Source organism: Entelurus aequoreus, linkage group LG11 (genome assembly GCF_033978785.1).
Source record: "Entelurus aequoreus isolate RoL-2023_Sb linkage group LG11, RoL_Eaeq_v1.1, whole genome shotgun sequence".
In the NCBI taxonomy this organism is placed as follows: domain Eukaryota; kingdom Metazoa; phylum Chordata; class Actinopteri; order Syngnathiformes; family Syngnathidae; genus Entelurus; species Entelurus aequoreus.
In genome coordinates, this window is record NC_084741.1 from 6,476,743 (window position 1) to 6,504,212 (window position 27,470).

General features: G+C 42.6%; 2 protein-coding genes and 1 long non-coding RNA gene across 3 annotated transcripts in view; 2 read left to right on the forward strand and 1 right to left on the reverse strand.

The window, feature by feature from the left end:
- LOC133659719 (protein rapunzel-like) overlaps window positions 1-14,806 on the forward strand; it is a 15,267-nt gene extending 461 nt beyond the window's left edge. The window contains exons 2-4 of the mRNA XM_062062356.1: window positions 2,663-2,721; window positions 10,217-10,901; window positions 14,083-14,806. Of these exons, the coding sequence (XP_061918340.1) occupies window positions 2,663-2,721; window positions 10,217-10,901; window positions 14,083-14,113 (775 nt within the window). The 3' untranslated portion in view covers window positions 14,114-14,806. The remainder of the gene's footprint in view (window positions 1-2,662; window positions 2,722-10,216; window positions 10,902-14,082) is intronic.
- LOC133659720 (uncharacterized) overlaps window positions 1-18,832 on the reverse strand; it is a 21,582-nt gene extending 2,750 nt beyond the window's left edge. The window contains exons 1-2 of the long non-coding RNA XR_009827706.1: window positions 18,738-18,832; window positions 1,350-1,401 (exon numbers count right to left, since the gene is read on the reverse strand). This is a non-coding gene — a long non-coding RNA (uncharacterized LOC133659720). The remainder of the gene's footprint in view (window positions 1-1,349; window positions 1,402-18,737) is intronic.
- A 103-nt stretch (window positions 18,833-18,935) lies between these two features.
- Window positions 18,936-27,164, forward strand: LOC133660542 (protein rapunzel-like). The gene is made up of 3 exons (XM_062064082.1): window positions 18,936-19,019; window positions 21,707-22,203; window positions 24,312-27,164. The coding sequence occupies exons 2-3, from the start codon at window positions 21,710-21,712 to the stop codon at window positions 25,000-25,002; spliced, it is 1,185 nt and encodes a 394-aa protein (XP_061920066.1). The 5' UTR covers window positions 18,936-19,019; window positions 21,707-21,709; the 3' UTR covers window positions 25,003-27,164.
- Window positions 27,165-27,470: the final 306 nt, after the last annotated feature.

Consider the following 27,470-nt stretch of genomic DNA (forward strand, 5'->3'; position numbering starts at 1 on the left):
CTCCCGCCTTCTCATCCCAGTTGACGCCCACGCCCAACTAAAACACTCACATAGCGTTAAAAAGTCAATACAGGTGTTAAAGGGTCTCTTTGAAGGCAAACTTGATGAGATTACACGGTTATTGTTTTAATTAGCTTAGCCGGGCTGTGCTGTGGAGACAACTTCCAAGATGGCTGCCGGCTTCTTTGGGGCAGGTGAGAGCAGATCCTCACTTCCTGAAACTACTAGCCTTTTTACACGATATACACTGAAATACATGCACAACTAGCCTTTTCACACAATATACACTTCAATACGTGCACATGTTGCTGGTACTATCGCTGGATTTCATGAATAAAGCAGCTCTTGACTTCTTGCTTGATTGACACTTGATGTCATTAAGAAAGCAGCTCCTCACTTCCTGGTTGGCTGCTTTGGCTTTTAAACTAAATAAGTTTGTAGCTGGCCTTTTTATACAATAGACATTTAAATGAATGCAAAAAATAAAATGTTGTTAGTACTATTGGTGGATTTCATAAATAAAGCAGCTCCTCACTTCCTGGTTGGCTGCTTTGGCTTTTAAACCAAATGGGTTTGTAGCTGCGATGAGGTGGTGACTTGTCCAGGGTGTAAACCGCCTTCCACCCGATTGTAGCTGCGATAGGCTGAGGCACCCCCCGCGACCCCAAAAGGGATAAGCGGTAGAAAATGGATGGATGGCTGGCCTTATTATAGAATGGACAGATAAATAAATGCAAATGTTGCTAGTACTATTGGTGGACTTCATAAATAAAGCAGCTCCTCACTTCCTGCTTGGACACTAAGCTGCTGCTTTGTCTTGGTCTGACATAGAAGTGACCTGTGAAGAATGCTCTCAAACATATTTATAGTAAATAAGTGTGGGGGGGGGGGGGGGGGGGGAAACTCCCACAGCCTGTTTTTTGTGTGAAGGAGGCACTAATACACATTTAATGTCAATGAATGTGGTGCAAAAAACTTGCAGGTAGATGTTAAATGAACAAATCTAGCTTCTAAACCAGTGGTTGTCAAGTACCACCTCAGAAACCACCTGGCTCTCCAAGTACGACCATCATTATGATACAGTAGCGGAGTAGGCCCAAGTATTTGTTAAAATCAAGGCAGAAGTTTTATTCGACAAGGTATATTTGACATTTTTGCCCACTGTAACATTACACACGGTTTGAACAGTAACACTGATAACTGCTCAGTCATGTCATTACAATATTTGATTACGTGATTCCTTGGCGTACCACTAGAGGGAGCCTGCGTATTATAGTTTGACAATCACCGTTCTAAATTACACAGCTAAGACTACACATGTCATACAAAATCCCATTTAATAAGCTGACCTTAAATACCAGTCATCTTGAATTATGCAGCACTGGGGCACATCCTCCTCTCCTGTGGAAACAAACACACAAAGTACATTACTACTGCACAGTTGTGTAAACAAAAACACAAAGTACATTACTAAATAAATGATAAATAGTTGTGTAAACAAAAACACAAAGTACATTACTACGGCACAGTTGTGTAAACAAAAACACAAAGTACATTACTACTGCACAGTAGTGTAAACAAACACACAAAGTACATTACTACGGCACAGTAGTGTAAACAAACACACAAAGTACATTACTACGGCACAGTTGTGTAAACAAACACACAAAGTACATTACTACGGCACAGTTGTGTAAACAAAAACACAAAGTACATTACTACTGCACAGTAGTGTAAACAAACACACAAAGTACATTACTACGGCACAGTAGTGTAAACAAAAACACAAAGTACATTACTACGGCACAGTTGTGTAAACAAAAACACAAAGTACATTACTACGGCACAGTTGTGTAAACAAAAACACAAAGTACATTACTACTGCACAGTAGTGTAAACAAAAACACAAAGTACATTACTACTGCACAGTAGTGTAAACAAAAACACAAAGTACATTACTACGGCACAGTTGTGTAAACAAAAACACAAAGTACATTACTACTGCACAGTAGTGTAAACAAACACACAAAGTACAATACTACTGCACAGTAGTGTAAACAAACACACAAAGTACATTGCTACGGCACAGTTGTGTAAACAAAAACACAAAGTACATTACCACTGCACAGTTGTGTAAACAAACACACAAAGTACATTACTACTGCACAGTTTTAGCTTGATAATGAGCGTTACAAAAGCAAGAAAACAGACGGCCTTTGAGACAAAGTTGCAAACGTAGCGGTTGTGTTCTCATGTGTGCAATTTAAAGCACAATTTGAGGTAGATCAGCAACTAAAGGGTTAAGTTGAAGTGCTTTCAGTCCACAGATGTGGTGCTGAAATCAGAGAGTCGCTTGTGCCCCCTCTAGTGGACATGGCTGCTAAGACTGGTAATGTTGAGGAGAGGTTGCATAACAAAACAAGTTCAGGCTGCGTTTGCTTACTAAGTCCTTCTTCGCCTGTTAGCTGCTGCTCGCTAGCTAGCTGCTAGCTCCACACCCTCCCAAGCAGCGAGCAGCACAGACACGCTGACAGCAGCTTGGTGCTGGAAACTGTTAACTCCTTCCTTGCCGCAGACGGCAGCCTAAATGGCCGCCCTTCCGCTCGATTGGCAGTGGTGATTGCTTTCATCGTCTAACAAACGCTTTTGTGTGTCTTTGCAGCCCTACGAGCCATCCAGGACACCTTTTCAATTCCCGTGGGGAGCTCTCCAGGAAAAGACGTAAGCGCTTGATCAGTCGTCACGTGCGGGCCAAGCATCCGTGAAAGTGTGCGTTCAAGTGTTTTTTTCTCCGCGCCTGTCAGAGGCTTTAGCGACGTGACGGGCCGATGCTATCGGTTAGCAACGCTCAGCTACTGCGGAGAAGCCGTCCTGACGCTTTGTGCTTTAAAAGTTCAGGCGCTGACGTCGTGGAGGTGGCACAGAGTTTGGTACTAATGACAGTCAAGATAAATGACCTTGCAAGTCAAAGTTGGTCCACCATTAGCCTCATGTTGAAAAATGAAATATGTGGAGGTCACTTTGATATTCTTCATTGTCTTGATAAATGATGCTGAGGAGTTAAACAACATTCAATCTCATTTATTATTAAATCATATCAATACATTTCCTGATTATTCCAATGTGATATAAATATCATAAAAGATACATATTTTGGGGAAAAAGTCGAATATAATAGAGGATGAATTACTTTTTAAAATAGTTTTCTAGGTTACAGTTTAATAAAATAACATGTTTGGCTATCTATGTTTCATGGATTATTTTTGAATATTACAGTCAAGTCCAATAGTTGTGTAATTATTCTTCTATAATGTTCGGAATCATGTATTATTTTTAATATATATACATTTCAATAAAAAACAAGCTGTGAACAAACAAACTTAATTGATTGCAGCCGAAGACACCACAGAGACTCTTAACATGCAGAAACTGCTATGAGATTATAAATACTATTTATGTATACATATATATTTTCAGGGCTATTAAGCACACCGGTATTTAAGCCGCACCCACCACATTTTATGAAGACAAAAATATTTCATTTTGCACCAATATGAAATGTTTTGTAAATGTTTATACGTTTATTGTTTCCAAGTGGTGTCTGTAACACGGCAGTAAACCGGCAGATCAAACAAAACAGAAGTCACGGTCATGGACCCACTAGCTGTGGAAGCTAAACAGACTCAATAACTCCACGCTGACAATTTTTTAAAGTGGAACAATACAAAAAGAATGCCATTGTAAGTGAATAATACTAACACGGACACTTGTAGACGTGTTGGCATATTTGCGAAAGCTAACGAAGCTAGCTTGATTACATTACAATAGCATGTACAAATATGCATGAAAACACTCCTACAGACATCACACATGGGACGCTTTAGTAAGTATGAGTAGTTTTAGTTATATTGTAAAACTTACAATCGTTGCTTGGAGCGATGAATGAAGAATCCTTTCAAGCAGAAACGCTATGGGCGGATATACTTTGGCATGAAACAGGAAGTACATTGTCAAACTGCAGCATCTGCAGTGAGCAAACTCGTCCTAAAGAAACCATTTGCTGGATTCAAAACATTATGACCGTTGGAGAAGAAAAATTCCTAAATTAGCCGCACGGTGTTATAAGCCGCACGGTTCAAAAGGTAAAAAAGTATCAGCTCACAGTGGAATACAGTAATATGATCATATATTTAAATGCCTGGTGTGGCTTCATTGACTGCCATCTGAAATCACATTAAAATCCATTTTTACATTTCCTGTGTAAGCCATTGTCTGCATGAGTCACACTTAGGGATGGCAATTGAAAACCGGTTCTTTTTGATACCTGGGAAACAATTAGCATGTTTTCTATTGTTGACGTCACAACGCTTGGCGTCGAATACTAGCTAAGTGGATACACACCACAGAAACAAAGCACATGTGATCACTTTCAATCAATGACTCATTTTCCATCCCCTCTGAGCCGGAAGAGAATCTCCACCCTCAGCCTGTTAATAACTAAGTGACATGTAAAAGCAGCCATTATTCAAATGTAAACATGAATTTCATGTTTGTCTTGCATTACATGGCCAGACTGCTTTAGATGCTGCACACCTGGGGCCGTACTTATCAAGCTTCTTAGAGTGCCATTTTACACTTAAGTCCTGAGAATTTGCGAAATTTAGTCCTACTCTCAAACTTAAGAATAAAAGCTTTTTATCAACGTTCTTAAGTCTAAGAATCACTCCTACTCTCCACGATATTTAAGAGACCTTCAGAGGTGTCTTAAGTGGTTAGGAGTTGCCAGCAGGGGATGGCACTGAGGCGAGAGAGACGTGCGCGAACGTTTAGGGAACGGAACAATGTTTGTTTGTTTTTTGATGACGAGCAGCTGATCAAACGGTATCGTTTAGACAGAGCGGATATTATTTTTGTCACAGATTTAATACTTTTCGATTCTTTGTTGATTTCTGCATGTGTCTGCAGTGGGCTAGTATATATAGAGCCACCCACACCAGTTTCAAATTAGTTGCCTCATTAATGAATTGGAAAGAAAATGTTATGACAGTAGCGTATGTGTGTGGCCGTGAGGTGAGTGACGTCAGTGAGTGTGTGGGCGAGAGAAGAGAGGGAGCGGTAGCGTGAGTGCCGGCGGGGACTAGTTTGTTTTGTATTATTTTGTAGTTTATGGTCAAAATATACACTCCCATTGTCCACTTAAATATTTCCAAGATATTTCTTTATTCTTAGACAACGGATTCCCTTCCGTGATTGGTCATTTCTATGGACACAGAAATGACGTCACCTAAAATTGCGTTTACGGCACATAGTAATGTCGTAATTCAGCTCTGAGTGTGACACTTAAGATTCAGTCCTACACTTCGCTGAAAGTGTGAGTAAGACGCTTGATAACTAACTTTTAAGTGCAGCTTTCAGCGAAGAATTTATTTACACTTAAGTCAACTCTTAGCAGACTTCTTAGGAGTCATTCTAAGAAGCTTGATAAGTACGGCCTCTGATCCTGGCCTTCTCAGCAAAGTCTGGTTTAGATGCTGCACACCTGATCCTGGCCTTCTCAGCAAAGATGCAGAGAGATCTGCTGATCAGGGGCCGTACTTATCAAGCTTCTTAGAATGACTCCTAAGAAGTCTGCTAAGAGTTGACTTAAGAGTAAATAAATTCTTCGCTGAAAGCTGCACTTAAAAGTTAGTTATCAAGCGTCTTACTCACACGTTTAGCGAAGTGTAGGACTGAATCTTAAGTGTCACACTCAGAGCTGAATTACGACATTACTATGTGCCGTAAACGGAATTTTAGGTGACGTCATTTCTGTGTCCATAGAAATGACCAATCACGGAATGGAATCCGTTGTCTAAGAATAAAGAAATATCTTGGAAATATTTAAGTGGACAATGGGAGTGTATATTTTGACAATAAACTACAAAATAATACAAAACAAACTAGTCCCCGCCGGCACTCACGCTACCGCTCCCTCTCTTCTATCGCCCACACACTCACTGACGTCACTCACCTCACGGCCACACACACGCTACTGTCGTAACATTTTCTTTCCAATTCATTAATTAGGCAACTAATTTGAAACTGGTGTGGGTGGCTCTATATATACTAGCCCACTGCAGACACATGCAGAAATCAACAAGGAATCGAAAAGTATTAAATCTGTGACAAAAATAATATCCGCTCTGTCTAAACGATACCGTTTGATCAGCTGCTCGTCATCAAAAAAAACAAAACATTGTTCCGTTCCCTGAACGTTGGCGCACGTCTCTCTCGCCTCAGTGCCATCCCCTGCTGGCAACTCCTAACCACTTAAGACACCTCTGAAGGTCTCTTAAATATCGTGGAGAGTAGGAGTGATTCTTAGACTTAAGAACGTTGATAAAAAGCTTTTATTCTTAAGTTTGAGAGTAGGACTAAATTTCGCAAATTCTCAGGACTTAAGTGTAAAATGGCACTCTAAGAAGCTTGATAAGTACGGCCCCAGATCAATGCATGTGTCATCAATACGTACGCTCGCTGGCACCTTTCACTTCAAATACACCCTGAAGTGGATGACATTTGGACAATGAAATTGCATTTGTGGACAAATATTTGGGTCTTTTCCTCGGCAAATTGTAATAATGCAGGCAAGTAATCACCTGGGATTAATCATGATTAATCTGAATGGGGTCACATAAATGGCCAATAAAACAAACTTTGCGGTTAAAAGCAGAATATCAGGGAAATTGATGTAAATGTTGGTGAAATGAGGAGAAGGAACATTTGAAGAAAGTGTTTAATAACACTCATTCATCCCCAACACTCAACTAAACAATGTGGAGACGCGACTAAACTAGCAAGCTAAAGCTGGCAAGAACAATCCATACTCTTCACAACACATCTCATCTGCTTGTGTGGTTGTGAACGACATCATCCATGTACAAACAGCAGTCACAACTTGAGAGGCTCCCTTTTTTCTCGTCTTCACAGCCAATTGTCTCCTTACTTGTCAAGCTGAGAACAGCACAGCACACTTCCTCCCTTCACAATAATAGCGCTGTGCGCCACGTCCGCTTTGATTGCGCTAACAAAATAAAGTTTTCAAAAAAGTACCTTACACAAGCATAATGTACTTAAAGCACGTATTGATACATTTTATAATTATTATAATTTGACCTTATATAATGGTCCAAATTGCACCAAGGAATGTGAGGATTTTTGCATTTAATTAACATTTGATTCAGTTTTATTTGACACAAAAGCACACACTTTTTGGTGGTCAAATAAGTAAAAGGTAAAAAAAAACAATTATGGTAATAATTCAAATCAATTACAAAGAAAAAACTGATTTTGTTTTTTATATTGGTATTGTTATTTAAATGTGTTACTACGAATATTATTTTACTTGTTGTAGTCTAGTCATTACTAATGTATATTCATGTTTTAAAACTACGTTTAAAGTTGAGTTTTGCTGGTACAAAAATATGTTTTCAAGTTAATGATTAATCGTGATTGCAAAATCCATCAAAATAATGGTCATTTTTTATTTTTTTGCCATAATCATGCAGGCCTGTTGGAGCCTGACAACTGAGGAAAATAAATCAAATCGCCTACATCCAGTGTTTCCCACACATTCATTTATTTGTGGCGGCCCGCCACGAAAGAATTAAGGCCGCCACAAAAAAAAAAAAAAGGGTTTTTTTTGTATTTTTTTGTGTGTCCTGTCAAGCTTCTCAGGAAAATCATACAGTTGATGTAGATGCCCATATCGGCTGTTCACATTTACTTTACAAAAGAGAAGTGTAGGATGAAGATTTTTGGAGCTCTTTGTTCAGTGGATCAGATGTTTGATGAAGCTTTGTGTCTATCTACCACCACTACTGTTTTCTGTTTATTTGTTACTGACTGTGGCAGGACACCTCTGCCTCTGTTTCACTTTATGTTGCTGGTAAATAATATGGTTGTAGTAGTAGGCTAAAGTTAAATTATTTAGTATGCACTAATTAAAGGGGCAGAGCTTTAAGAGACATTTTAGCTTTTATATTTTTGTAAGAACCACAATTAAATATATTTCAGTGAATAACTTATTGTTCAAATCTGTATATAAATATGTACATAAAGTGTTGTAATTATATTGTAAAATGGATGGACGTTTAAAACAAAACTGTTATTATTAATTAGTAAATATACATTTTTTGAGCCTTTTTAGAGAAATTCATATCGTTGTAGTAAATTATGCAAATTACTCGATGATGTCATGGTGACCACGCCCATAGCCACGCCCCCACCGCCACAGGTATCTTGTCAGTTTATGGGAAACACTGACATCCTTGCTTTAATGTTGGAGTCTTCAGAATGTTCACACACTTTGGCCCCAGTGGTCAAGCCCACACAGGTACCTGCTGACCAGTAGGTAACCAGGCTGGTTAAGATTGTACAAACCCCGTTTCCATATGAGTTGGGAAATTGTGTTGGATGTAAATATAAACAGAATACAATGATTTGCAAATCCTCTTCAAGCCATATTCAGTTGAATATGCTACAAAGACAACATATTTGATGTTCAAACTCATAAACTTTGTTTTTTTTTGCTAATAATCATTAACTTTAGAATTTGATGGCAGCAACACGTGACAACGAAGTTGGGAAAGGTGGCAATAAATACTGATAAAGTTGAGGAATGCTCATCAAACACTTATTTAAGTTAAAGTACCAATGATTGTCACACACACACTAGGTGTGGTTGGAACATCCCACAGGTGTGCAGGCTAATTGGGAACAGGTGGGTGCCATGATTGGGTATAAAAGTAGATTCCATGAAATGCTCAGTCATTCACAAACAAGGATGGGGCGAGGGTCACCACTTTGTCAACAAATGCCTGAGCAAATTGTTGAACAGTTTAAGAAAAACCTTTCTCAAGCAGCTATTGCAAGGAATTTAGGGATTTCACCATCTACGCTCCGTAATATCATCAAAGGGTTCAGAGAATGTGGAGAAATCACTGCACGTAAGCAGCTAAGCCCGTGACCTTCCATCCCTCAGGCTGTACTGCATCAACAAGCCACATCAGTGTGTAAAGGATATCACCACATGGGCTCAGGAACACTTCAGAACCCCACTGTCAGTAACTACAGTTGGTCGCTACATCTGTGAGTGCAAGTTAAAACTCTCCTATGCAAGGCGAAAACCGTTTATCAACAACACCCAGAAACGCCGTCGGCTTGGCTGGGCCTGAGCTCATCTAAGATGGACTGATGCAAAGTGGAAAAGTGTTCTGTGGTCTGACGAGTCCACATTTCAAATTGTTTTTGGAAACTGTGGACGTCGTGTCCTCCGGACCAAAGAGGAAAAGAACCAGCCGGACTGTTCTAGGGTGAAAGTGTAAAAGGCAGCATGTGTGATGGTATGGGGGTGTATTAGTGGCCAAGACATGGGTAACTTACACATCTGTGAAGGCACCATTAATGCTGAAAGGTACATACAGCTTTTGGAGCAACATATGTTGCCATCCAAGCAAAGTTACCATGGACGCCCCTGCTTATTTCAGCAAGACAATGCCAAGCCACGTGTTACATCAACGTGGCTTCATAGTAAAAGAGTGCGGGTACTAGACTGGCCTGCCTGTAGTCCAGACATTGAAAATGTGTGGCACCTAAAATAGCACAAGGGAGACCCCCGGACTGTTGAACAACTTAAGCTGTACATCAAGCAGGAATGGGAAAGAATTCCACTTCCAAAATGTGTCTCCTCACTTCCCAAACCTTTACTGAGTGTTGTTAAAAGGAAAGGCCATGTAACACAGTGGTGGACATGCCCTTTCCCAACTACTTTGGCACGTGTTGCAGCCATGACATTCTAAGTTAATGATTATTTGCCAAAAAAAAACAAAGTTTATGAGTTTGAACATCAAATATGTTGTCTTTGTAGCATATTCAACTGAATATGGCTTGAAAAGGATTTGCAAATCCTTGTATTCCGTTTATATTTACATCTAACACCATTTCCCAACTCATATGGAAACGGGGTTTGTACATATATTGATATAGTTGTATCTATGTTGAGTATTAAGGTGTAAATAGTGAAGTCCAGCTCTACTCATCAAATGAGAATCTAAAAAGAAGCGCATGGTTGAGCAGAATCCAAAATGGGATGGCCATCCCGGGTCAGAAGGTGATTGTGATGAATGAAGGTTGATTTGTTTCTAGTAAACGTCCTCCTTCCTCCCTCCCTCTCCAGCGGTGCCAGCCATGATGGAAGAGGAGATCGTGGAGGACCAGGCCAAGCTGAAGCAGGGCCTGGTCAGAGTGCTGCATTGCGTGGCCACCATCTCCTCGGCCGCCGCCGTGGTCAACCCCATATTCGGCGTGGCGGGCTCGCTGGTCCGCGTGGTGCTGCACCACATCGACGACGAGGACATCCGCACGCTCAAGCGCGAGTTCGGCTCGGTCAACCGGAAGCTGGACACGCTCTCGCAGAACAGCTTCAGGGCGCTGGTGGAGATCCAGAAGAAGACGCTGGACGGGCAGTTCAGCCCCGTGGAGGAGAACCTGAAGAACCAGTTCAGGAAGTACATGGAGCTCCTGGAGGCGCGGCCGCAGCACAGCGAGCGCAAGAAGGAGGACTTTATAGAGAGCTACGCCAACGACATGGGCGACCAGAACCTGCACACGCTCTACGACGGCGTGGTGGGCAAGCGCAAGCTCTTCAGCAAGCCCATCCTGGAGGTCTACCTGAAGCACTCTGGATACAACCGCCTCATCATGGAGCAACTGTGCACACGCCTCACATACCTCTTCTGCATCGGCCTCATCGCCCTCATGGGCTACACCGCCGTCATCGGCGACGACGACGTCAGCCTGAGCGAGGAGTGGGTGGACAACATGCAGCGTGTCGAGGAGAAGATGAAAGAGGCGCTCAGCAGGTGCCACTGACCACATTCCACCATCAGGCCTCTGTTACAACTTGGCCTTTGTCCCATTCAAATAAGTCATGATAATGGAAGCCAATCACGTCCTAGAACAGGCGTGTCCAAACAGCTTGTGGGCGTGTCCTTTTGACATGTCACCAGTTCATTAAGGAATCTGGCCCTAACTTCAATTGAAATATAACTGCTACAATGTTGTCGCCATCTTGCAAATCAGGGGCCGTACTTATCAAGCTTCTTAGAATGACTCCTAAGAAGTCTGCTAAGAGTTGACTTAAGAGTAAATAAATTCTTCGCTGAAAGCTGCACTTAAAAGTTAGTTATCAAGCGTCTTACTCACACTTTCAGCGAAGTGTAGGACTGAATCTTAAGTGTCACACTCAGAGCTGAATTACGACATTACTATGTGCCGTAAACGCAATTTTAGGTGACGTCATTTCTGTGTCCATAGAAATGACCAATCACGGAAGGGAATCCGTTGTCTAAGAATAAAGAAATATCTTGGAAATATTTAAGTGGACAATGGGAGTGTATATTTTGACAATAAACTACAAAATAATACAAAACAAACTAGTCCCCGCCGGCACTCACGCTACCGCTCCCTCTCTTCTCTCGCCCACACACTCACTGACGTCACTCACCTCACGGCCACACACATACGCTACTGTCATAACATTTTCTTTCCAATTCATTAATTAGGCAACTAATTTGAAACTGGTGTGGGTGGCTCTATATATACTAGCCCACTGCAGACACATGCAGAAATCAACAAGGAATCGAAAAGTATTAAATCTGTGACAAAAATAATATCCGCTCTGTCTAAACGATACCGTTTGATCAGCTGCTCGTCATCAAAAAAAAAAAAAACATTGTTCCGTTCCCTGAACGTTCGCGCACGTCTCTCTCGCCTCAGTGCCATCCCCTGCTGGCAACTCCTAACCACTTAAGACACCTCTGAAGGTCTCTTAAATATCGTGGAGAGTAGGAGTGATTCTTAGACTTAAGAACGTTGATAAAAAGCTTTTATTCTTAAGTTTGAGAGTAGGACTAAATTTCGCAAATTCTCAGGACTTAAGTGTAAAATGGCACTCTAAGAAGCTTGATAAGTACGGCCCCTGGTTAATGACCATGAATTGTGCGCGCACAGTATTTGAATATATGACCCAATCCAAACCGCCTTTCCCAGTCCTGGTCCACATACTGAGACAAAAAGTAAACACATGGTCACACGTAACACTGAACTTTGTGGATATGATGACAATTGTCAAAGTACAATGCATAATTAAAAATTACACCCATTTAAATCCCCCGCAATGCATGATGGGAAAAATGCAAAACACTCTCCGCATTTTAGCTGCTTGATATTTCTAAATGATTACACATCTTTAAGGTCGTCGGGTAGAAGTCAAACTTTCACATACTCTTAATGTCCATTTATATGTATTATATATCCATTACATGTATATGCAAAGATGTGTGTGTACAAATATTTACATGAGGCACTTTACACCCTTTTGGCCCCTGGCTAAATTGTTTTATCCCAATGTGGCCCCCAAGTCAAGAAGTTTGGACACCACTAAGCTAGAAGAAAACACCTGTTAGCTTCTGATGGGGATATCATCCAAAGTTATTTACGCTTATTATTCACTGTGCACTACAAAGTCCAGTATTACACCCGCACTGAAAAGAAAAAATATCAAATGATTAAGTCGGAACAAAATCATGATTTGATGTCAATGTAATTGACTTTTTGCCTCATGCCTCACCTGAAGAATGCACAAAGACAGTAATAGTCCAGGACTGCCCTACAGTAATATTCCAGGACTGCCCCACAGTAATATTCCAGGACTGCCCTACAGTAATATTCCAGGACTGCCCTACAGTAATAGTCCAGGACTGCCCTACAGTAATATTCCAGGACTGCCCTACAGTAATATTCCAGGACTGCCCTACAGTAATAGTCCAGGACTGCCCTACAGTAATAGTCCAGGACTGCCCTACAGTAATATTCCAGGACTGCCCTACAGTAATATTCCAGGACTGCCCTACAGTAATAGTCCAGGACTGCCCTACAGTAATATTCCAGGACTGCCCCACAGTAATATTCCAGGACTGCCCTACAGTAATATTCCAGGACTGCCCCACAGTAATAGTCCAGGACTGCCCCACAGTAATAGTCCAGGACTGCCCCACACTAATAGTCCAGGACTGCCCCACAGTAATATTCCAGGACTGCCCCACAGTAATAGTCCAGGACTGCCCCACAGTAATAGTCCAGGACTGCCCCACAGTAATATTCCAGGACTGCCCCACAGTAATAGTCCAGGACTGCCCCACAGTAATAGTCCAGGACTGCCCCACAGTAATATTCCAGGACTGCCCTACAGTAATATTCCAGGACTGCCCCACAGTAATAGTCCAGGACTGCCCCACAGTAATAGTCCAGGACTGCCCTACAGTAATATTCTAGGACTGCCCCACAGTAATAGTCCAGGACTGCCCCACAGTAATAGTCCAGGACTGCCCTACAGTAATATTCCAGGACTGTCCTACAGTAATAGTCCAGGACTGCCCCGCAGTAATATTCCAGGACTGCCCCACAGTAATAGTCCAGGGCTGCCCCACAGTAATATTCCAGGGCTGCCCCACAGTAATATTCCAGGGCTGCCCCACAGTAATATTCCAGGACTGCCCCACAGTAATAGTCCAGGACTGCCCCACAGTAATATTCCAGGACTGTCCTACAGTAATAGTCCAGGACTGCCCCACAGTAATAGTCCAGGGCTGCCCCACAGTAATAGTCCAGGGCTGCCCCACAGTAATATTCCAGGACTGCCCTACAGTAATATTCCAGGACTGCCCTACAGTAATATTCCAGGACTGCCCTACAGTAATAGTCCAGGACTGCCCCACAGTAATATTCCAGGACTGTCCTACAGTAATAGTCCAGGACTGCCTTGTTGTACATCTGCACATTGTTTTTGAAAGTGGTAATAATGAAATGCAGAGGCATTATTTGCTGTCATAACGCAATGAAAACAAGTTTGACACCCCTGCCTTAATGCTTCAGTCACACGCAGGATTCTCACAGGAATGAGGCAGAAAACAAGCTTTCAATTACGGTAACAAGTGATGATGTAATCTCGTTACTGTAGTTTTACTCCTTTGTTCCTTTCAGTGTGGCGCTAATGCAAGTCAACAAGCACTAGAGGGCGTCATGCCATCCAGACAATTGATTGATTGAAGTCAACAAGCACGTGGCCACTAGAGGGCGTCATGTCATCCAGACAATTGATTGATTGAAGTCAACAAGCACGTGACCACTAGAGGGTGTCATGCCATCCAGACAATTGATTGATTGAAGTCAACAAGCACGTGACCACTAGAGGGCGTCATGCCATCCAGACAATTGATTGATTGAAGTCAACAAGCACGTGACCACTAGAGGGCGTCATGTCATCCAGACAAACATGAGGATGTTTTCATACAAAGTCGCTAAATGTCTGCAGCGACACATTAACACTAAACAGAGTTACACTACTTTCCACCATCTTTGTGTTGGTCAAACACCACATCAGCACTTTCTGCACAATCATGTTGCTTTTTTTTTTTTTTTTTTACATGTTTTCTTGATGAATCAGCATTTGATCTCATGGGGGACTTAAATATGACAGTCTTTTTTTCTATGTGCACTTATTTTACACATGCACTACATTTTTTTTAGCATTTTGGGTTTATATTCATTAGATTTTTACTTCATGTTGCCATGGTAAAGGTGACCTTCCAACATTTGTATCGTGTCAGGTTCTGTTTGGGCTCTTGATGCTTGCTCAAAAAGGTTCATTATGTCTTCTTATTCTTTATGCTTGTTTTGAAGTGCTGCTTGAAATAAATACCAACGCTACTGATTGATTGGTCCTCTCAGTCCCTGAATGCATCACCAAACAAGTCTTACATACTTTATTTCTACTGCACAACACAGCAAGTTTGCCTCAAAACTTGAAAGTTACAAACTAGTTCTATCTTCATAATGAATGCACTGCACAGGAATTCTTCTTAGTTCAACTCTTCTTCTCATGCCAAGTGACGTAGGCAGGAGCCAACCTAACCACGAGTGTGCCCTCTAGTGGCCTCTCATGGTGTCATTCTCTCAAGGAGCCAACCTAACAATGAGTGCGCCCTCTAGTGGCCTCTCTCTTATAGTGTCATTCTCTCAAGGAGCCAACCTAACCACGAGTGTGCCCTCTAGTGGCCTCTCGTGGTGTCATTCTCTCAAGGAGCCAACCTAACAATGAGTGCGCCCTCTAGTGGCCTCTCTCTTATAGTGTCATTCTCTCAAGGAGCCAACCTAACCACGAGTGCGCCCTCTAGTGGCCTCTCATAGTGTCATTCTCTCAAGGAGCCAACCTAACCACGAGTGCGCCCTCTAGTGGCCTCTCTCTTATAGTGTCATTCTCTCAAGGAGCCAACCTAACCACGAGTGTGCCCTCTAGTGGCCTCTCATAGTGTCATTCTCTCAAGGAGCCAACCTAACCACGAGTGCGCCATCTAGTGGCCTCTCTCTTATAGTGTCATTCTCTCAAGGAGCCAACCTAACCACGAGTGCGCCCTCTAGTGGCCTCTCATAGTGTCATTCTCTCAAGGAGCCAACCTAACAATGAGTGCGCCCTCTAGTGGCCTCTCTCTTATAGTGTCATTCTCTCAAGGAGCCAACCTAACCACGAGTGCACCCTCTAGTGGCCTCTCATAGTGTCATTCTCTCAAGGAGCCAACCTAACCACGAGTGCGCCATCTAGTGGCCTCTCTCTTATAGTGTCATTCTCTCAAGGAGCCAACCTAACCACGAGTGCGCCCTCTAGTGGCCTCTCTCTTATAGTGTCATTCTCTCAAGGAGCCAACCTAACCACGAGTGCGCCCTCTAGTGGCCTCTCATGGTGTCATTCTCTCAAGGAGCCAACCTAACAATGAGTGCGCCCTCTAGTGGCCTCTCTCTTATAGTGTCATTCTCTCAAGGAGCCAACCTAACCACGAGTGCGCCCTCTAGTGGCCTCTCATAGTGTCATTCTCTCAAGGAGCCAACCTAACCACCAGTGCGCCGTCTAGTGGCCTCTCTTATAGTGTTATTCTCTCAAGGAGCCAACCTAACAATGAGTGCGCCCTCTAGTGGCCTCTCTCTTATAGTGTCATTCTCTCAAGGAGCCAACCTAACTACCAGTGCGCTCTCTAGTGGCCTCTCTCTTATTGTGTCCTTCTCTCAAGGAGCCAACCTAACCACTAGTGTGCCCTCTAGTGGCCTCTCTCTTATAGTGTCATTCTCTCAAGGAGCCAACCTAACAATGAGTGCGCCCTCTAGTGGCCTCTCTCTTATAGTGTCATTCTCTCAAGGAGCCAACCTAGCAATGAGTGTGCCATCTAGTGGCCTCTCTCTTATAGTGTCATTCTCTCAAGGAGCCAACCTAACCACGAGTGCGCCCTCTAGTGGCCTCTCTCTTATAGTGTCATTCTCTCAAGGAGCCAACCTAACAATGAGTGCGCCCTCTAGTGGCCTCTCATAGTGTCATTCTCTCAAAGAGCCAACCTAACCACCAGTGCGCCCTCTAGTGGCCTCTCTCTGATAGTGTCATTCTCTCAAGGAGCCAACCTAACAATGAGTGCGCCCTCTAGTGGCCTCTCATAGTGTCATTCTCTCAAAGAGCCAACCTAACAATGAGTGCGCCCTCTAGTGGCCTCTCTCTGATAGTGTCCTTCTCTCAAGGAGCCAACCTAACAATGATGTAAACATACATAATTAGGCTAATAAAAGATGATATATACGATACCACAAAGCTACTTTTGTAATGAGATTCCTCAGCACAGTACAGTCGTCACATAGAGGATCTTTGACTAGTGTCTTTGTCGGCGGCGCTTTTGTCATATAGACGATCTTTGTGGTTTCATAAAGACAGCAAAGTACTCTTATTAAGTAGACTGAAGGTCTTTGACTTATCGTTACATGCAGTAGCTTCTTAAAAACAGGATCTTTGAAACGGCTGTGCTCCGATTAACTAAAGGATCTTTGACTAGCAATTTGTTTCAACAGGTTCCTAAAAACAGCAGAGTTCATGTTATGCAGGAGATCTTTGACTAACAGTCGATCCTTAAGAACAGCTGAGTGTTCTTGGTTATTTAGAGGATCTTTGACTTAGCTTTTTGTTTGCAGTAGGTTCTTTAAAAAAAAAAAAACAGCACAGCGATCATATGAAGTAGATGATCTTTGACCAGCAGTTTTTGCAAAGGCTTCTTTAGAACAGCAGCATGTTCATGGTGGAGGATCTTTGACTAGCAAGTTTTGCAAAGGGTTCTTAAAAACAGCAAAGTTCACATTTACAGGATCTTTGACTTAACGTTATTTGCAGTATACGTTCTATAAAAGAGCAGTGTGCACCTATCAGGTAGGATTTTGACGAGCCTTGAAAACAGCAGAGTGATCCTGTCATTTAGAGGATCTTTGAATCTGCGTTGTTTGCGGTATATTCTTAAAAACAGCAGAGTACTACTCCCTCTCATGGTACGATCTTTGATGAGCAATACTCTTTAAAATAACAGAGTGAAACTGTCATTTAGAGGATCTTTGACTTAGCATTGTTTTGTAGTAGGTTCTTAGAAACAGCAGAGTGATCGTATCCAGTAGAAGATCTTTGACTTGAATTGTTTGCAAAGCGGCTCCTAAAACAGCCGTGTGATCTTCTTAAATAGATCATCTTTGAATAGCATTTTGCAGTAAGTTCTTAAGGACATCAATCAGATCGCTCCTGTCGCATAGAAGATCTCTGACTATCGCTTGTGCTTCTAATGTGTGACTTCATTTAAAAAGGAATCTATTGATTGTGGTAAAAATGTGAAGTTATGAGCGTTGGCAGATTTTGTATAGAAAAATAGAAACATTGTGGCCATTTTCCGCTTTATGAACAATGTCGTTGTTGATGCAGACATAAAAATATTTGTTTAAAAAAAACAAAAACGATGCCTAACATCTTTTACTCTTTAATATTGCAGCTTTTTTATATTCGGTTGTCACATGTTTCTTTCAGAATGGAGGCCATACGGAGCCTGGGGTGCAGTTAGCATTTGTGTCCACTAGAGGGCGACACAACTCATCATTGTCTTCCACGGTCCAACTTGTTTCCTTGAGGCCCGCGACGCGTCACAGCCACCTTGGTCTATTGATACATTGATCTATTGATATGTTGACACATTGATATTGTCAATCATTAAAGTACAACACGACAGGATCCTTTAAGGCGGGAGACGAGTCTAACTGGTTCCACTCAATCTAAACTGGAAAATGCTGATTTTGCTGATCTGACTGCAGAATGCATGTCCTGCACCCCCCCCCCCCAAACCCCACTCCCCCCCATGGTTTTTTTCACCTGCACAAACCTGCAAACACATCTCCTTATCATCCATGCGCACATCCAACTTGTTTATGTCAACATTTGAGTGTGAGAAAATCTCCCAGAGGTGCTCTTTACCTGGCAACATGTGCGTCATGCTTTAGTTTTGCTGCTGGTTAGACGAAGAAAGGGGGAGGAGGTGTACCAGCAATTATCTTCATTCCTCTTCTAGTCAACATCCAAAACAACATATTTTTTTATGTTTTGTTGCTGAAGGATTGCTAGGGAATAATTAATATCAGATGAAGGATTGTCAGGGAATAATTAATATCAGCTGAAGGATTGTCAGGGAATAATTACCATCAGCGCACCTAATAGCTGCGATGCGGATTGTACTTTCATATTTGGGGTTGAACGCACGCAGCATGACACATAAAATAATATGAAATATATATCTTACCTTCTGGGATCATTTAATGTGGTTGGTCATGAGGATGAAGAAGAAAAAGGCATATTTGATCATCTTTGTGTGTCGACCTTTTCTCCCCTCCTTCCTGGGCTTTTGCGCATCTCTCTCTCTCTCTCTCTCTCTCTCTCTCTCTCTCTCTCTCTCTCTCTCTCTCTCTCTCTCTCTCTTTCTCTCCCCCCCCAGTTGTTTGGGACCCCTCCCCGCCTTCACAGCAGGAATATTCTCCAAAAGAAGCATAAACTTGTCAGCAACGCAGAGAAAACATCCATCCAGGTAAGAATGTTCTTATCTCGCACAAGAAAGGGGGGCAGGGGGGGGAGAGGGGGGAAGGTGCGTGCGTAAAAGCGCATTTCTTTCCATTTTTGCGCACGTGACTGTGAGCCCCTCATCAGTGGTGTGGGCTCAGACTGACATGAGTGGTGGTCTCATCCCAACACCGAGGACGTCCAGGAGGTTTTGGATGCATTTGTTGAGCATTTGGGTGCTTGTTGTCATACGTCATCCATCCAAGGACGACATCCCTGCCTCCATTTTGTCCACACATGACATCATTACCTTTTCCTGCAACTCTGCCTCCAACAGTGTCAGCGACTGATTGTGTTTGTGGAAGAATGTTTGCATGAATAATAGATGTATGTGAGAATAATAGATGTATGTAGAGAGATGGAAAAGAAACAAGAGTTTGTGTATTGCCCCCTTTTTTCTACAAGAGAGAGATACGTGGAATGACGTCAGCAAGTGGCCATAAAACCCACACAAATGTTTTTATGGAATGACTTCAAGTGGATTTAGTGCATAAATCTATTTCTGGTATAAGATCTCCTTCCATGATAAAGTGGATGAGTCTACAATGAAGTTAGCAGAAAGCTAAAGGGCGTCTTGCAGGACAGCACTTTGTTGTCATTGCACTTCAAAATGACATTTTCAGCACAGACCCGTTCAGGTTGTCAGGGTGACAGAATGGCAAGGCTGATGGGTCGATCGCTACAAGGCGGTGTGCCGTAGAAGGCGGCGAGGAGGATGAGTCAAATAAAAAATGTTCCATCCCAGACGAGGCGCCTATGGGGGTTCAGTTTGGGGCCAGGAAAACAAACATGATAGCCACCATGTTTAGACTTGGGAGAACTCTGCAGAAAGAGAAGCTCTTCAAGTATAGACTTATGAAGAAAAGATGAAGGCACATATAAGTAAGGACAAGATGAAGGCACATAAGTAAGGACAAGATGAAGGCACATATAATTAAAGACAAGATGAAGGCACATATAAGTAAGGACAAGATGAAGGCACATATAATTAAAGACAAGATGAAGGCACATATAAGTAAGGACAAGATGAAGGCACATATAAGTAAGGACAAGATGAAGGCACATATAAGTAAGGACAAGATGAAGGCACATAAGTAAGGACAAGATGAAGGCACATATAATTAAAGACAAGATGAAGGCACATATAAGTAAGGACAAGATGAAGGCACATATAATTAAAGACAAGATGAAGGCACATATAAGTAAGGACAAGATGAAGGCACATATAATTAAAGACAAGATGAAGGCACATATAAGTAAGGACAAGATGAAGGCACATATAAGTAAGGACAAGATGAAGGCACATATAATTAAAGACAAGATGAAGGCACATATAAGTAAGGACAAGATGAAGGCACATATAATTAAAGACAAGATGAAGGCACATATAAGTAAGTACAAGATGAAGGCACATATAAGTAAGGACAAGATGAAGGCACATATAATTAAAGACAAGATGAAGGCACATATAAGTAAGGACAAGATGAAGGCACATATAATTAAAGACAAGATGAAGGCACATATAAGTAAGGACAAGATGAAGGCACATAAGTAAGGACAAGATGAAGGCACATATAATTAAAGACAAGATGAAGGCACATATAAGTAAGGACAAGATGAAGGCACATGTAATTAAAGACAAGATGAAGGCACATATAAGTAAGGACAAGATGAAGGCACATATAATTAAAGACAAGATGAAAGCACATATAATTAAAGACAAGATGAAGGCACATACAAGTAAGGACAAGATAAAGGCACATATAATTAAAGACAAGATGAAGGCACATATAAGTAAGGACAAGATGAAGGCACATATAAGTAAGGACAAGATGAAGGCACATAAGTAAGGACAAGATGAAGGCACATATAATTAAAGACAAGATGAAGGCACATATAAGTAAGGACAAGATGAAGGCACATATAATTAAAGACAAGATGAAGGCACATATAAGTAAGGACAAGATGAAGGCACATATAAGTAAGGACAAGATGAAGGCACATAAGTAAGGACAAGATGAAGGCACATATAAGTAAGGACAAGATGAAGGCACATATAATTAAAGACAAGATGAAAGCACATGTAATTAGAGACAAGATGAAGGCACATACAAGTAAGGACAAGATAAAGGCACATATAATTAAAGACAAGATGAAGGCACATATAAGTAAGGACAAGATGAAGGCACATATAAGTAAGGACAAGATGAAGGCACATAAGTAAGGACAAGATGAAGGCACATATAATTAAAGACAAGATGAAGGCACATATAAGTAAGGACAAGATGAAGGCACATATAATTAAAGACAAGATGAAGGCACATATAAGTAAAGACAAGATGAAGGCACATATAAGTAAAGACAAGATGAAGGCACATATAAGTAAGGACAAGATGAAGGCACATATAATTAAAGACAAGATGAAGGCACATATAAGTAAGGACAAGATGAAGGCACATATAATTAAAGACAAGATGAAGGCACATACAAGTAGGGACAAGATGAAGGCACATATAAGTAAGGACAAGATGAAGGCACATATAAGTAAGGACAAGAAGGACAAGTGGTAGAAAGTGGATGTATGGATGTCTAAATGCTACTTTTCTACTTCAAGTGGTAAATATTCCCCAGTAAAGGTGTCCTCCTGTGTCCCAGACCATGAGCAGTCCACTGGAGAAGGTGGTGGCCCAGCATAAGCAGTCCATCGAGGCCGCCATGGACATGTTGGAAAGGGGCGCCGAAGTGTTGGCCAGCGCCGTGGGTGAGCTCTTCCCCCTCTGCGAGGCCGCCGCCCCCATTCTACGTCTGGCCTTGGACCAGACGCAGAGCAAGGAGGTGTTCTACGTGAAAGAGCAGTTCCTGACGGTGAGAAACAGCCTGGACGTGCTCTCCAGCCAGCTGGAGGACATCGACTGCGAGATCAAGAAAGGATGGCTGGACTCGCAGTATTTCAGCGTGGAGGAGAACATCAGGAACCAGTTCAGGAAGTACATGGACATCCTGGAGGCCAAGGAGCAGTTCCGGGAGGTGAAGACTAAACTTTTCCTGGAGCATTTTTCCAGAAGCGGAGGGGAGAAGAATCTGTTTGTGCTCTACGAGGCTCTGATGGGGAACAACAGCTTTGCAGAGACCATCTTGGAGGTGGTGGAAAGGTTGGTAAATACTGACCGTACCACACCTCAACACTAAACCACATTATCTGCTAGTTCTTGAGCTAGATTCACCTAAGAGGGGACGGACAGAGTTGGAATTAGGAACACACAATCTGGTACTTTGTTGCAGAACCAGAGACAAGAGAAAAAAATACAAAAGCTAGTGCTGGCTTTAGCTTAATTTCAGAGGGGACTGAAAGAGAGAAACCAGGGAACAAAAGAACATTGCTGTACCTCGTTAGAGAACCTAGGCATCGTCAGAGGGAGAGAAAAGGTGAATACAAAAGACAACAAGATCTGCATTTGCTCGTGCTTGACGTGGCTACTTTTAAAAAGGGACAGACAGAAGTGGCAACCAAAGGACAGACAACAGCAACAATAACATCCACTTCAACCTGTGGAAAGACAAAGACAAAAGCAGTGATATAAAAACAACACCAGTTAGTGCTCGGTTTGGTTTAATATAAAACTGTATAATAGACCAGAAAACTATCATCTGCCAGTGCTTGCTTTCGCCTAGTTCAGGGGTCGGCAACCTTTACCACTCAAAGAGCCGGCAAGTATGCAGCTGAGCCGCATCAGAGTGGTCAAAGAGCCGCATGCGGCTCCGGAGCCGCGGGTTGCCGACCCCTGGCCTATTTTAAGAGGGGACTGACAAAGAGAAACAAGGCAACAAAATCACTGCAACAATAACTTGCTGGACATTGTTAGGGAAACTGGGCATAGGCAGAGAAGGGAAACTATTACACCAAACAACTGCTAGTGTTAGACTTAGCTATATTTAACAAGGGACAGACAGAGCAAAATAACAGACATCAACAATAAAATCTACTGTAAACTGTTGGGACAAGATGTGGACAGACAGAACTTAAAAAAAGGTGTGACAATAAAACATCATCACCAGCTAGTGCTGGGTTTAGCCCGATTTAAGAAGGATCAATCGGAGACAAAATAGGGAACACAATGATAGCACAACAATGACACCTGCTTGGACCTGGTTTCAAGACGGACAGAGAAAAGCAGTAACAAAACACCACTTCATTTGATAGTGCCTGGTTCAGCCCAAGTTAAGAGGGGACAGAGATGAGGGAACACCATGACAAAAGACAACAATTAGAAACAGAGTAAATGCAGTAGAAATAACCGCCTACACATGTCATAGCTTAATTTAAGAGGGGACAGGCAGAAGACAACAGCAACATTGACACCAGCTGGAACTTGGCTGTAGAGTTTTTAGGTTGACCGAGCGAGAACATGTTATGTATACAGGAGGGAGTTGTGACGGCACAGACAAAAGGGGGCAGTAAAGCTCTGTGATTTATTATATATACAGTATATATATAATAAATATATACAATAATCAACCATACTAATAAATAAACTATAGAATGGTGTGTGACAAAATCCAAGAGTGTGTGTGTGAGGGTATGTGTGTGATTAGCTATAGTGTGTGTTACCTAGTGTTGTGTTGGGCAAGAGGAGGGACAAAGCAAGAAGGCAGTCCGTGGTCAGGCAGATAGTCAGGGGCTAAGCGGGGCGAAGAAGGTCAGTGTCCATGCGAGAGGTCGAGATCCAAGGGAGCCAGTCCAGAATCCAGAGGGGAACAACAGGGGATCACAGGAGAACTCAGGAAAAGCGCTGCGGGAGGACAACACGGACATCAGACACGGAGGGGAAACGCAGAGAGAGAGAGAGAGAGAGAGAGAGAGAGCATAAAGCTGGAGTCGGCTTACGGTACAAGATAGAATATTAAGTTCCCGCAAGGATTCTTTGGTCCACTGGTCCTTATACCGCTCGCCCTCATCAGTCCCAGGTGCGCCGATTGCCTTGCCGGCATGTTGGCGTGACGCAGCCAGCGCGAGCAGGGGCGTGTCTCGGCGCTCTGCCAGTGGAGGTGCTGGCAGACCCAGCTGCCGGGGAAAAGCGGGTTTGAGCCCGCGTCGTGACAGAAAAGGATTTACTGAAGACCAACATCAACATGGTGTAGGTTCATTTCATTTATGAGGCACAAAGGTCATTAAAAAGGCATTATTTTGAACAACACCAACACAGTGGTCCTGATTACTTTTCTTCCCCTAATGCGGAATGTTGTCCTGTGTTGGATGCAGGTATGTGTCGAGGAACCGTCGCCTTCTGGAGGACTTCTGCGTCCGGCTGAAGGAGCTCCTCTGCTTGGGCCTGATAGCTCTGCTGGGCCACTCTGCCCTGACCTGCAACCAGGAGGAAGAAGAGGACAAGATCCGGGAGTGGAGCCGCAAGATGGACGAAATGGAGTCCCGCATGAAGAGAACCATCCAGTCCTGCATCGCTGCCTTCCCCGAGCAGGCCAAACTGGACGCTCAGCAACTCCTGCAGGAGAAGCAAGCAGAGAACCTCCAAGAAACCACCCAGCAGCTCCTCGACTTCCTGGTCAAGAAGTATGACTGGGTCAGCTGGTCGGTGCGCCTCATCAACCACTCGGGGAGCACCTACCGGAACTGGCGGGCCGGCGAGCACTTTCACCACGTGGCGGGACACAACTGGTTCGAGGTGCTGCAGGTGAACAACATCAACCTGGTGGTGTCCTTCAGCACCGGGCCGCAGCCGGTGCCGCGGGACTCGGTCCTTCAGCTGATGGAGGGCCAGGCTCGGAAGGGCAACGCCTCCGCCGTGGTCGACGTCCTGGAGAAGCAGCTGAGCGGCTTCGTGGTGCACGCCGTCAGTCGCCACAAGGAGTCGGCGGCAGCGTGGAGCTTCCCTGAAGACTGCCACTACTGGGAGAGGCACAAGAACGTGGTCGTGTGCGTCCACTCCGACTAAACCCTCACGGAATACTGCAAACCATCCAGATTGAACCCCCTGTTTTCCAAAGTAAATAGCTTATTAATAGGCTAGAATTGAAGTTGAATTAGTATTCATTATTTGATTACATTATACTTATTTTACATTTAATGATCAAAAATTACAATTTTAAACGATCTTAAAGGACTGGCCCTGTTGCTTTCAGACTTCTGCCCTCCTGTTGACACCCGACTTCTTCCCTTTGTAGCCCAAAAGTTGAATTACACGTGTTCCTATTTCACCGGCCCATCTACGTCCCCCAACAATTTGGTGACATTAACCCTTCCTGGTCTAACCCTGAAAAATAAGCCCTTGGGCACGGGCTGACTTGTTTTGGTATTGTGGAGAACACAGATTGTACATTAGAGTCAGCTTTGTGCTCTGATTAGACCACACTGACCCTAGTAGGCACCAAACTCTTGTGTCCATATTGTATCCCGGACAAGCCCCTAAATTAACATGATTATGGATTAAGAAAAAACACTTAAAAATATCTTATTCCCACATTATGAACCCAGAAACCAAAATTATTACCATGCAAAAAAAACCACCCCCAAAACAGGCTTCGCTACACATCTTAAAATAAAACATGTAGTGCTTCAGAAAATCTCTAAGTCTCCTAGACTTTTAAGGCCACTTGTGTAGTTACGTATTGACTAACCCCGGAGGCTGAGGCCCTCACTGGCCGCCAAGGCTTTACCAAGAAAAATGGGCGGCGCCGCCAGTTCTGATGGGGTAGAAGTTCCCAGCATGTTGAAACCACCGGAAGTGCCCCCTGCCACAGAACAGTATGTATTGTTTCATGTTTGCTCCATAAATATATGACTATTGTTTTGTTTTTTACCTTTTATGCCCAATGGGAATCACACTGGAGGTTACTAACGTGCTCATTCCGGAAAAAAACATGTCAATGTAGGATTTTTGTTTACTTATTCGCTTTTAGTCGTTACAGTCCATTTGCACTGGAGCTAAGAGGGGTGGTGCCCCACCACATTTTCTATGCGCATTACTGCCACCTACAGGTCGGGGGTAGAACAGTATCAACACTTGTTTTTTCAGTGATGACATGTATAGTAAATATATAATATGTATACTTTGAAAAAAAAGGGATTCTCAAACTGTAGTACGCATACCCCTAGTGGTACACGGGGTCCATGTAGTGGTACGCCAAAGGATTACTTTATTAAACATTCAAACACAGTGTTACTGTTCAAACTGTGTGTAATGTCACAGTGGACACAAATATGAAATATACTTGTGAAATAAAACCTCTGCCTTGTTTTTAGTAAATACTTAGGCTTACTACGCTACTGTATTATAATGTCGGCCATTATGCTGGTACTTGGAGAGTCAAGTGTACTTGGAGAGTCAAGTAAGTTTGCTTTGGTTTGAAAAAGTGTGACATGTGCAGCTTGATCAAAATAAATTCAAACTTACTTCACAAGGCAAACATGTACATCTATGCCAGATGAAATCTTCTCAATCAAAGTAAAAAAAAACTATTAAAAAGTATAAAAGTATATATTACCTACGTCCAGACCTGTTTAGTTATATGACTAAATCATTTCAAATAAGCAAAGTATTAAAAAAAACAAAACATGGGTAAACCAAAATATATATGAAATATATTCTATTTGAATTCTTTCCAGCTTGTTTTGTTAGCAAGTTTATCTCAGGTCATATTGCTGAAAATAAGCCAATTTTTCCAACATATTTTAGGGAAAAAAACGTTTTAGTTGGTCAAAAATGATTTGTATTTCTTACCTTGTCCAACACCTGCAGTTTAAAGGCCTACTGAAAGCCACTACTACCGACCACGCAGTCTGATAGTTTATATATCAATGATGAAATCTTAACATTATAACACATGCCAATACGGCCGGGTTAACTTATAAAGTGACATTTTAAATTTGCCGCTAAACTTCCGGTTCGAAACGCCTCTGAGGATGACGTATGCGCGTGACGTAGACCGGGGAACACGGGTATGCCTTCCACATTGAAGCCAATACGAAAAAGCTCTGTTTTCATTTCATAATTCCACAGTATTCTGGACATCTGTGTTCGTGAATCTGTTGCAATCATGTTCATTGCATTATGGAGAAAGAAGCTGAGCAAGCAAAGAAGAAAGTTGTCGGTGCGAAATGGACGTATTTTTCGAAAGTAGTCAGCCACAACAGTACACAGCCGGCGCTTCTTTGTTTACATTCCCGAAAGATGCAGTCAAGATGGAAGAACTCGGATAACAGAGACTCTAACCAGGAGGACTTTTGACTTCGATACACAGACGTCTGTAGGGAACTGGGACAACACAGACTCTTACCAGGATTACTTTGATTTGGATGACAAAGACGCAGACGTGCTACTGTGAGTATGCAGCTTTGGCTTCTAAACATTTGATCGCTTGACCGTATGTGCGCAACTTTTTTTTGCGTATGTACGTAACTTTT